This window comes from Vigna umbellata, chromosome 2, assembly GCF_029865625.1.
Source record: "Vigna umbellata cultivar VRB3 chromosome 2, Vumbellata_1.0, whole genome shotgun sequence".
Taxonomy (NCBI): Eukaryota; Viridiplantae; Streptophyta; class Magnoliopsida; order Fabales; family Fabaceae; genus Vigna; species Vigna umbellata.
The window spans coordinates 38,996,365-39,007,893 of record NC_142166.1 but is presented as its reverse complement, the minus strand read 5'-3'; the positions used below and the strand labels follow the sequence as shown (position 1 = coordinate 39,007,893).

General features: G+C 28.1%; 2 protein-coding genes and 1 long non-coding RNA gene across 4 annotated transcripts; all 3 read left to right on the top strand.

The window, feature by feature from the left end:
- The first annotated feature begins 192 nt into the window (after nt 1–192).
- On the top strand, nt 193–1,046 carry LOC148203959 (uncharacterized). The gene is made up of 3 exons (XM_088106439.1): nt 193–532; nt 626–679; nt 785–1,046. Exons 1-3 carry the CDS (start codon nt 443–445, stop codon nt 932–934), a joined length of 294 nt encoding a protein of 97 aa, XP_087962565.1. The 5' UTR covers nt 193–442; the 3' UTR covers nt 935–1,046.
- Nucleotides 1,047–4,522: 3,476 nt separating this feature from the next.
- Nucleotides 4,523–6,161, top strand: LOC148203958 (uncharacterized). 2 transcript variants are annotated; one of them, XM_088106067.1, is made up of 5 exons: nt 4,523–4,654; nt 5,024–5,106; nt 5,482–5,554; nt 5,656–5,709; nt 5,797–6,161. In XM_088106067.1, the coding sequence occupies exons 1-5, from the start codon at nt 4,562–4,564 to the stop codon at nt 5,935–5,937; spliced, it is 444 nt and encodes a 147-aa protein (XP_087962193.1). In that variant the 5' UTR covers nt 4,523–4,561; the 3' UTR covers nt 5,938–6,161. The 2 variants fall into 2 exon arrangements, with proteins under 2 accessions (XP_087962193.1, XP_087962192.1); XM_088106066.1 differs by having other exon boundaries at nt 5,784–6,161.
- A 2,249-nt stretch (nt 6,162–8,410) lies between these two features.
- LOC148203957 (uncharacterized) lies at nt 8,411–9,225 on the top strand. Its single transcript, XR_015784024.1, has 4 exons — nt 8,411–8,551; nt 8,723–8,773; nt 8,859–8,894; nt 9,018–9,225. It is a non-coding gene; the product is annotated as an uncharacterized LOC148203957 (long non-coding RNA).
- The last annotated feature ends 2,304 nt before the right edge of the window (nt 9,226–11,529 follow it).

The window sequence follows — 11,529 nt, the reverse complement described above, 5'->3', positions numbered from 1 at the left end:
CCTCACCGCTATTTCTTGTTTTTTATGCAATTAATAATTCATTTAATGCTTTCAATCATAATAATTATTTTCCTTTTTTATTTTATTTATTTTTATTATATACTTTATTAGAATTCCACCACTCAAAAATTAAAATTAATTACCTGATATGACATATAGGCTGATAGCATAGCTTATTTTTACAAGCTATAGCTTTAACGTTACTATTTTTTGAAACCCGGGACATCGTGAAACCGCTATTCATGTGTGTCGATTCCACTGGAAATTGTTTAAGTCTGATAAAGTCATCTGCTTTAACGAATATGTATATACTTTGTGTTTCTAAACTGAAGCTGGCCAAACTATATATATTACCTCGTTCTGGTTTCTTATATATGCTTCATTATCTGTATCATTGTTCTCAAAATTTTCTCCTTCAAACAATCTTGAAAGAGATTGAACAATGGTATTAAACAGACGACCAGCAAGGTTTAAAAAACCAGATTTCATGCAGGTCAAGCCAATTAGTCAAGAAAAGCTGGATGTGTTAAGGGTAAGGATGTAAAATAAAATAGTTTGATATATTTTTTCTTGGTTATGATCTATATATAAATTCAAACTTTTTTTTTCTCATGATGATACATAGGCTGCTGCTGCTCGTGTTTATGTTAACAAGCAAAACGCTGCAGAAAAATTCTCGGTAAGTGTTTCAATAAGTAAAAAGTGAAATGCTTTTGATTGGAGAAACTTGAACTTAAAAGTACTGGACAATTTTATTTTTATTTTTATTAACATGTGATTTCAGGGAACGAATAGGGTAGGTGTTCCTGAATCTGAAAACGTGAGGGAGGAAGATAATGACAATGGAGTGCTACTGCTAGCAGCAGTTGCCTCTGGACTGAAGAGGACCGTTGATAAAAAAAGGGGAACAAGGTGTGATAAAAATATATCCTGATATGTCAAGGTTTGCCAAATAAAATAATCAATTAGTGTTAGAGAGAATGCTCAATGTTAAACATACGGTGTGATTGATATATATGTCTGGTAGAGGGATTCTGTATATTTTAGCCTTGCTGTGGATTAATATTTCAAATTTTCTCTTTCTCAACTTGTTTCTTTCCTTCTTAATATTTTTTGGTTAGATCATTCAAAGTTATTCATGACTTGCTTTGATCAAACAACACTTATTATATTGCAGTTATGTTTTGTTCCATAAATAAATCTAATGATTTAAGTATTGATGTTTTTTTTATCATTTCTTATAAGAGAAAGATGGAGAACATAGAAAAAATTATATCTTACTTGTTTTGTTAAAAGATCTGTATTTGATCTCATAATTACTGTTCCAGTTCTTCAATGAATATACTGCTATGCACATATATGTACATAATATATACAATTATAAAATATTATAAATACTCTATCATTCTATAATTAACTAATATACAAGCTTTAGAAGCTACATGTAATTTGTTAAAGTATTTTTATCATCTTTATTCCTCTACATTTTATTTTAGTCTAAGTATTTAAACTTACCTTACCTGATCAACATTCTGAATTATTGGCAAGTTAAATCAACTTGGTAACGTTTCTATAAAAAAAATATATAAATTTAAACTAAAATATATTTTTAAAATGAATAATAACATTATAAATATAACATAATGTTGAGCAGGATATACTTTTCATACTCTTTATCATTCATCCAACATACAAAAAGTATGATATCTCCCATGAATCTTCATACTTGAGCAGGATATAGATCACTTCATTTAGTTGAATACTTTTAATTTTGAGATATTATAATTAGAGAAAGAAAAATTTATGACCATTATTTTGTAAATTGTGTGTAACCTCACAGTCTAATAACGTCACTTCAAAAGTTTGACTATTATCATAAATATTTTTCTAGCTCAAACTAAATGCATATGTTGTCTTTGTGACTTTCAAATTCTTGGTTTTCACTTATAGGTAGGTTATTATCTATTAAGATTTTTTTAGTAAATAAATGTACTGATTTGATGTAAAACTTTTAACCAGTCTTGTATTTACATAAATTTATGCAAATTTCACAATAGTTATAATCTATTTAAAAATTATAAGGAAGATTTAAAAAAAATAATGTTACCAATGATCTACTTAACAGTTAAATTTATAAAATTTATTTTAATTTCAAAAGTAAATACTGCTATAACTGAAATAACAATTATAAAAAGTATTGAGATTGAATTCACTTATTGTTTCTACTATTTTTTTGTGATTAAACATATATTCATTTAGTTACTCAATATCATTGAAACTTGATCCTTCTAAATCTCAAATATATTAAAGTTTAAGGATTTAATTATAACATCTTAAAATCATCATCATAATTTTTTTACTTTAAACTCAGAATTTGATTCAACTAATATATTTAAATTTATATCTAATGTTAAAACATATTAGATTATCCGATTCAACCTCATTTAAAATTTGTTTTCCAATCTTAATCTAAATCAGTTAAATATGACAAGTGATAAATTTATTTAAATATATAGAAAAAAAACAAATCAATAATACTTATTTAAATTATGTACTATTTATGTATGTCAAAAATAATATAAAGAATTAAAAAAAATTGTTATATTCAATCTCAATACAATAAATTTCCCACTCAAAGTAATGATGGTTTCCTTTTACACTATAATGAATTTGAGGGCAAATGCTTTGAATATTCTTTCAATTTAAACTTCATTCTTTTTCCAAATATTTCCCAAAATAACACACACACAGTACAATAAAAAAGATAGAACTCCTGCTCTTTTGGCGACCAAGTGCTTTATATTTTTATAAATTTTTTCTAGAGTGAATCCTATGCTCAAGGTAATTTTTTTAAACAATATTTTCATTAATTGACATTGACCTCTAGATTTTAGCTAAACTGTACATTTTTGCTTGAGCCAATTCTTCCCTTTCTTCTGTTTTTTCATTCTTTTCAAATGTTACTGTTCTTTTTATTGATTGACTGATTTCTCTTAAATATTGTTACTTGTAAGAAAAATCATTATAAATCTTAGAACAATTGTAATTAGAATTTAAAAGAACTGAAGTTATTAAGTAGCCCATACCAACCTAAATTTCATTATATTGAACTAGCTATTTGTTAGATTTAACCACCATTATGTTTCCAGGTTTGTAAGGTTGAAGGGAGGTTCTAACTTATAATTTAATTTAATGTATTCCTTTTAAAAAATTAATATTGAGTCTTAATTAGACTTATATGGATAAAGTTATTGATTGAGATTGTTTCAACTTTAAAATCTAATTGTATATATTCTATTATCCATATTTGCAGTTAGGTGAACTTTCAAGATTTTGATTATACACTGTAACATTTTAATTCTAGGTTGGCTTGATGGAAGTTCTAATAAGGTAGATTTCTGTGTCTCAATCTATGTTATCCTTATGCTTATACTCTGTATATTGGTTTCTGGGGTGAATTCGTTTCCAACATCGGACATGTGAGAATATATAGAACTAAAGTAAAATATTACTAAAGTAATTATCAATAAGAAAAAAAATATTATAATAAAGTAAAGAACAACTAGACATGCAACAAAAACTTTGTTTGGCTTAAAATATTATTGGTGGAAACAGATCTAATAAAGACAACGCTAAAAACATAGTTACAGAAACGGAACAGAGAAAATAAATAAATAAATAATATTTTCAAAATATGCTATCTACCACTAAAGTTTGTGTACCCTATTTTTTTTCTTGATTAATTACAAATTAAATGTTTACTAAGTAAATTCTCATCCACTATTACAATGTTACAAGATATTTAGTTGACAACGTATAAAAGACATTGTAAGAACAAAACATGAATTTTAGATGGTTAAGGGATTTAACCCTACATTAGTTTACATCGATACTGCTTTATATACTTATCTTGTATGTATATTTGATAACAGCAATGATGAAATTTATTCCAGAAGAAAATTTAAAAAAAAAAATGCAAGAAAACACTTACAACACTTATAAGAATGAGATTATACGGGTTTGAACTAAAACTAGTTTATGAAATAGAAGCTTCCGCCATTAAGGAAGGGAAAGAAAAATTGATATGTTTGAGAGATAAAAAATGTTAAGATACACAAAGTTTAGCTAGTTTAGCACCAATTTATAAAGGTTGAAAATCAAGGTAAAAGATCTGAGCAACAAAAGAAGAGGATCTAAATATCTAATACATGTTTAGACATGAGAAAAGAGATATCAAAAGAAATAAATATAATAGAGAACTTAAAAGAGGAAAGATAAGATATACAATTAATTTTCTTTTTTTCATTTAAAGCTATGAATTTTAATAACAATGTAACTGAGATTATATTAATTATCTAGTAATAATATTAATATATATAATTTGTCAAATGTTATTTATTATTTATTTTCTAATCTTGTCTATCACTTGTTATTTTTCATTATTTATTTTATTTCTGATTAATTCAAACATTTTATAACTATATCTATGGTTCATCTTGGCATTTCTTAATTTACAGAAAAATACACATTTCTTCCTCCAACACAGAGACAACACAGTACTATGGCATGCAACAGACGCCTGCCTCCTTCTCCTCTAGGAAGGAACATTTCTCTTCCCCAACCTCACCATAGGGAAGAAAACCGTCACAAAAGGGTAAATGCATGAGCTAATTGATCCCATTTTTCATTTCTAAAATTTCTAAAAAATCATTGCTGCTTGCATCTTAATTTTGTGTAATTGCATGCTTCTAATTCAGTCTAAGTCTGTTTGATTGACTCATTTTGAAATTAATCCACACAAATAGAATCTTACTGACACTGATTATTTTTGAACAGTATATTTGTCATGTGTATCTATTTTTTTGCTATTCATCTGGAGATATTTATTATATTATGGCAAATCTTTGTTTCCGTAAGAGTCACAGCAGAATTTAATTAATTAACAGAGAGATATGACCAAGTTTTGCTTTTTCCCCTTTTTTGGTAAGAAATTTTAGCTTGGAATTGTTCATGGTTGTTGCAGGAAGAAAAACCTTCTGAGGTAAAAATTGAAAACCCAGAAAAAGCACGTGGTACTGATGGTGGAGTCAATAAGAGAAAGACAATGTGAGTAGCAGTTTTGCATCAATCTAATGGAGTATGAACATGTATTTGTTTAGCAGATTGCTGTTAAGAAACTACTTTTGTTTCTTTTCATGAGTTGGCCGATTGAATTTTGGTTTTTGATTAAGAAAATGTACTGCGTGTTAGGGAAATCCTAATCCCTGAATCGATGAATAAGTACTGCTAATGAAGTATAATCTTTAATGAGACAGTTGATGAATTTTATAAAGTTGGGAACATAGAAAGACTGATTTATCTCATCTTTAGATTCATTAAAATTAATTTTATAGAATGTTTTTCAATATTTTTCTTACTGAAACTATAAGATACCAAGTATAACATTTACTGAAGAGAGAAATTCATTAATGTATTGAGCAGACGACGACCGAGGTCTAAAAGGCCATATTTATTGCAGACCAAACCTTGGCAAGAAAAAATGAAAGTGTTAAAGGTAAGGGTATGAATTATGACAAAGTTTCTTGAATTGATTTCTTTCATTAATTATGATATTTAAATTGGTAGTTCTTTTTTCTTGTCCCTGATAATTCACAGGCTGCTGCTGCCTGTGTTTATATAAACAAGCAAACTCCTGAAAAAAATTCATGTGTAAGTGTTTCAGAACTAAATATAACAGGCTTTGTTCTTGATTGGAAAAGTTTAAGTTAAAGTAGTGGTTTCAGGAAGAGAATGCAGGTACTACTTCTGGATGTGCAAATGCGAAGGACTTTGAAACAGATTGTGAAACAGATTGTGACAACATTGGAGTTCATCTTCTGGCAGAAGTTGCCACTGGAATTAGTTTGGGGGTGGAAGAAAAGGAGGAACATGGTATGAAAAAAAGCAAACTCAGAGATCTTTGATTTTGAGAATTATCAGAACAATCTGCAGAACAATGTTTGATACAGTACTCAATGTTCTCTAATAGTTTAGACCTCTTAGTCTTATAGCTAGGATGAAAGCAATAAAGAAAGAGGTGAAAAAAAAAATTATATATATGATTTTGCGTATGTACTGAACCATCTTTTCATATTTATACAAATAAAGAATTCCATGTATCTTATCATTCTCAATCTCACTAAAATAACAAACCACTTCTTAGAAATAAGAATTTATGTGAATATTAGTTTGATATGTGTGATAATTTATTTCTCACCTTTTGTTATTAGACAACATTCTTCTCTATCTTGAGACAAAGGTTTGCTAACATTCTAAGTGGGTCGGATACCACTGTTCAAAGTGAAACAACTTCCCCCACCAGTTAATCTATACATGCAGTGACAATAAAATTTTTAATAAAATAATTAGCAATAAAAAATATTAATAAAACAATTATTGACAAATATAACAAACTTATGTGATTATTGAAAACACTCTTAGTGTAACAGTGGACCATTCAGATACAAGTTAAACTTGATTTTGTGTAGTGTTTTTTAACTTTCAATATAGATTTTTTTTTATCAAGAAAAAAAAAACTTTCAAAAATTTTCAAAACCCTTTTCTAGTTTTGTGTTCAAACATACTCATCCACATGAAAAACAGACTAGGTTTTTCTAAGAGAAAAAAAGAAAAAAAAAAGGTGTCTGACATGTATTCTTTCACTGTAGACTTGCATAGCTATCAGTGTGGATTTTGGAGTGGCATACTCTTTCTTGTTAACATAACCGAGCTAATAAATATCTTTATTGGCTAAGTGAACATATTTGAAGACATGAAATTGCTGTACAGTACAGCATGAGATGAATAGGGTTTGATGCCTTTTCAAAGTTCAGCTCTTAGACTTATATGCATAGCATTTGATGATTTGTTGTTTTTGTGGCCATTCATGTTTATTTTTTCTATATTTGTCTTCTACAGCACCTGCAGGTTGATGCTCTTTCTGTGTCTTTTTAAATCTATTCAGTCATCTTTACTTTTAGGTACACATTATGCTTAAACCAAAGACAATTTTATTTATTATAAAATCTTTCCTTATCCAAAAAATGTGTAATAATGACTTTCTTCTGTAGTGATATTTTTTTACTTACAAAACTGTATCCTTGATCTTTTACCATCTTCATTACCAAAAATGTCTATCATATGTAATTTCCTTGACCTACTGATAGTAAGTTATCAAGTTACTATGCTAGATATATATATCTATAAGTTATTTTAATTGACTATATAAAAGGCATTATTGCCAGAAACTTGAACTTGATGTATAAATGTTCTTTTTCTATAAAATGGCAATTTGTATAACAATATTATATCAACCATCTTACATCTAACTGCAGATAAACTTTTCTTAAAATATAGTGGGTGAAAAGTTTTATATGCATTTATCTCTGAATATAATATAATAATCAAATATAAAAAATAAGTTAATTTATAAAATCTCTTTCTTGATTCTCCAAGATTAACTTTTTAAAAGTAACTTATTAAAAGTTAATTTATTTCTTTTGTTAGAGTTGTTTACTGATAACTTTAACTTATTAAACATGTTTAGTAATAAGTTTAACTTTGCTCTGATTTGCACTAATTCATCAGCTTATTTTACATAAACATTATATAAACTTCAAACTTCTGTCATCAAAATGTATTTGAAAGTAACAATAATGAAATCTATCTTATATTGGAAAAGAAGAAAATAGAGGAATGGAAGAGAAATTTACAGCATAAAATAATGGTTTATATGTGGTCTGATATAAAATCATAGAAAGCTTCCCTCATTAAGGATAATACTGATGCAAAAGTTGAATGCAAAGATGAATAAAAGAAGATGCTATGAATACCAAGGATATGTGTTTCAACTGAGGCAAGAGAATTTGGAAAAAAAAATATAGAAGTAAAGAGGAAAGAGAAAAAGGAAGTTATACTTTTTAAATTTGTTTTAAAAATTTAATGACAATGTTACACGTGTTAGGGTTTTTCTGTCTCTGGTTAACAGTAACAAATTTGAATCTACAGTTTGATTAAATATTTTTAACTTTTTATTTATTTTTTCTCTTTCTTACTGGGTATATTCACCGTAAAAAAGAAATACCCGTCCAAGACCACCGCTTCACAATAATTCCAACTTTTTTTTTACGTAATATTTATTTATATTTTAAAAATTTATAAAAATAAATATTAAATCGACTGTCCCATATAGGTTAAGTCGGATCCTATGCATCATAATCACCTAACATTTCTTTTAAAGAATGGACCAGATGATGTTGACAATTATTCTTGTAATTTTTTTTGGTAAGAAAACTTTTTATTTTACACTACTCAAAGCTTCTTATCACTCCTATTTATGATTCTCTTACATATTTATTATAAATAGGAAGCAAACACGTATTTTACTTCCAACACACCTCTTGCAAAGTTCTCTACAATGGCATGCAACCACCCCCCTCCTCCTCCTCTTCAAAGACAACCTCTTCCTACTGTGCCTGAAACTCCAGATATCGAAGAGAGACATCTCAAAAGGGTAGATGAATATGTTAATTCTCTGAATTTTTCATTTTTAAAAGTTTCTGATTTTGTTTTGGCTTCTAAAATTTTATGCAATTGCATGCATTTGAGTAATTCATGTTATATCTGATTCCAGCTATATATACACTCTTCTCTGTACTAACTTCATGTTAATTTCTATGCACAGGATGTTACTGAGACTGATGATGAACCAAAATTCAATTTTCCTGCCGTCAATGTGAGTTTCCACCTTGGTCTATCTATCTCTGTAGCCGTATCTATATTTTCATGACTCATTTTTGGAATTTTTTTTATATATTTAGGTTGATAAAGAGGAAAAGACTCCTAATGTTCTTGCTGTAAGTTATCTTCTGAGGAATAACTTTATTTGTTTTGTTAAGAGTCACGACAGAATCTAATTAAAAATTTTGGCTTTTTCCCAAAAGTAAAAACTTTGACATGTTTTTTCTCGATTTTTGCAGGAAATGAAAAAGCCTGCTGAAGTTATAAAGGTGAAGGTGAACCCAAGGAAGCGTAAGGCAGTGTGAGAAGGTCGATGAGGTATAAGAAGGAGGAAAAGATGAGTAGCAGTGTACACCGTATTTATAATAATTAGTGTTATGGACATGCATTAGCATGTTAAATAGCTGTAAATTACCATTAAATAAATGCTACTCTTGTTTCGATTCAGGACCTTGCCGATCTAGTTTCAATTTCCTTTCAAATGTATCAATTTTCTGTTAAGAAAAATCTATTACCAGTATTATAATAATCAAAAGTTACAAGTACTGTTCATTCACTGTGCGTTTCATGTCAGATAAATACAATTAGGAAGGGATGTTGGGGGATTTGTTTTCAAGACACATTGGATTTTTGACAAATTTAAACTAATTTCACTTTTTTTTAATGGATACTTAAATGATGGCAAAAGTGCAGAGGATTAAGAACAGCTGAGGTGTTATGTAAGGGAAACACTATTCTAAACTTTCGATGATCTGTCGTCTGTGTCACATTTAGGAAAGAAAATGTTTGTTAGAAAACCAATTTGGTAAATTTCATAGGAAGGATATTTTTGTTCAAATATATTTATATTTCAAACTTGTAGATCTAACTTTTTCTTGAGGAAGTGATATTTCAGATTAGCCTTGTCTCAAAGAGTGTGAAATCTGTTTATACCAATCAGCGATGTAATAAGTCAGAATAACTATCAAAAGTCTTGAGCCGAGTCTAATCAAGATCTGACTTGTTTATAAAAGTCACATTCAAAAACCTTTTAAAAAACATATTAAATTTAAGCTTTTGAAAACATTAAACCATCCTATCTCTCGATCTCTGTGTGTACCTCTCTTTCACTTCTATAATAAAAGTTTCCAGTGGTATGTTGTGTTTTTGGAATGTTAAAAGAGGCTCAAACTTGCACAAAGTGCATTTATGCAGGTTTCAAGATCCTTGAATAACATACTTTATATTTGGATCAAAGGTAAAGTTTCCTTATTACATTTGCAAAACTTCTATTTAACATCGAAATACCAGTGGTAAATACATGAGAATACTGCAGGTGAAAACGGAAATATTATAGATTGTCTATCACTTTTTTCTTAATCTAGTTCACTCCTTGTGAAGGGAGAAGGATATATCATTGAATACAGTGAATATGTACTCATTGTGCAAGTTAAATGGGAAGAGAAAAATGTAGGAAGAGCTAAATCAAATCAAAATAGGGAAGAGTATTAAAGTATGCATGCTAGGTTCAACATTGTGAGAAATTCCGCGGAGACAAAAGCTACGAGTATAGTTGGAAATAGAAGGTTCTAAGAGTTCATTATACACAAATGATTAATATTTCTTTAATAAGTCGAAAGTATACATGGAATAAAATGAATGAATCTACCAAAAGTAGACTAGATAGGATATTACTTTCAGTTGGTTGTATAGCAATAAAAGAAAATTGCAGTTTTAAAAAAATTGAATGAATGTTTGTAATTTTTATTAGAAAAGTTACATGTAGAGTAATGATTTACCAAGTCACGTTAAATTTCTTATGTACTTTTATTTAAACTTTTACTTTTATTTGTGGATGTATTTCTATTTGAAAAGATTATTTTTTTTATTGTGTGATTCTCAATTGATATCAAGTTGAGGTTTTAATCTAGAGAGGAAGGAAAACAATACAACATGTTGAACAAAGTCAACATTACCTGTTTCACTTCTTAAAAAGAGATTTATTATCTCTTTTGTGCAATGACTTCATTGATGTGTGGTAGGGTTTACCTTCATCGATGTGATGTTGGTGATTGATTCTTCTTAAGTATTAGTGAGTTGAGCGGAACAATGATGTGGAAATTGCCTACAATGAATATGATATACAAGGTGAAAAGGGTTTATGAGAGAAAAAAAAATTGTTGTCGACAATCAATCTATGTAGATCACTAGTGAAAATAGGAGTTCAAGTGTGTCAAATGTTTGCTCCAGAACATGTGAAACTTTTGATGAAGAGAGGAAATGTTGGTTCTTTAGTGGATATTCACTATAGAATAATATGAAGAAGGGAGGAGAAGAAAACTATTATAAAAATGAAAAATTGATTTGAGAGGTATTACCACAACTCAATAAATCTCTTAAATGTATGGAGAACTTGGATAGTTGTGTGTCGTTGAAGGATTTGTAATCTTTTAAGAAAAAATGTTTGTGAAGGTTTACAATTTTTATTAATCTAATTGTTCAACGGTTTATACTTTTTCTAGAAAAAAAAACATAAGAAAGTTTGTAGTTTGAGTAATAATACTTTTATTTGTTGGTGTACTTTTGCTTAAAGAGATTATTTTATATCATTAACAAAAAAACACTTTTTACGTAAGCCATTTTAGGCTTTTTTTTTATGTTTGTAGCTCAGACGTAATTTCCTAAGACATAAATTTACTAACTATTGCATTTATAACAAATGTAAATTATTTAAGTCTATTACAATAACAACATATATAATTTTTTTATACA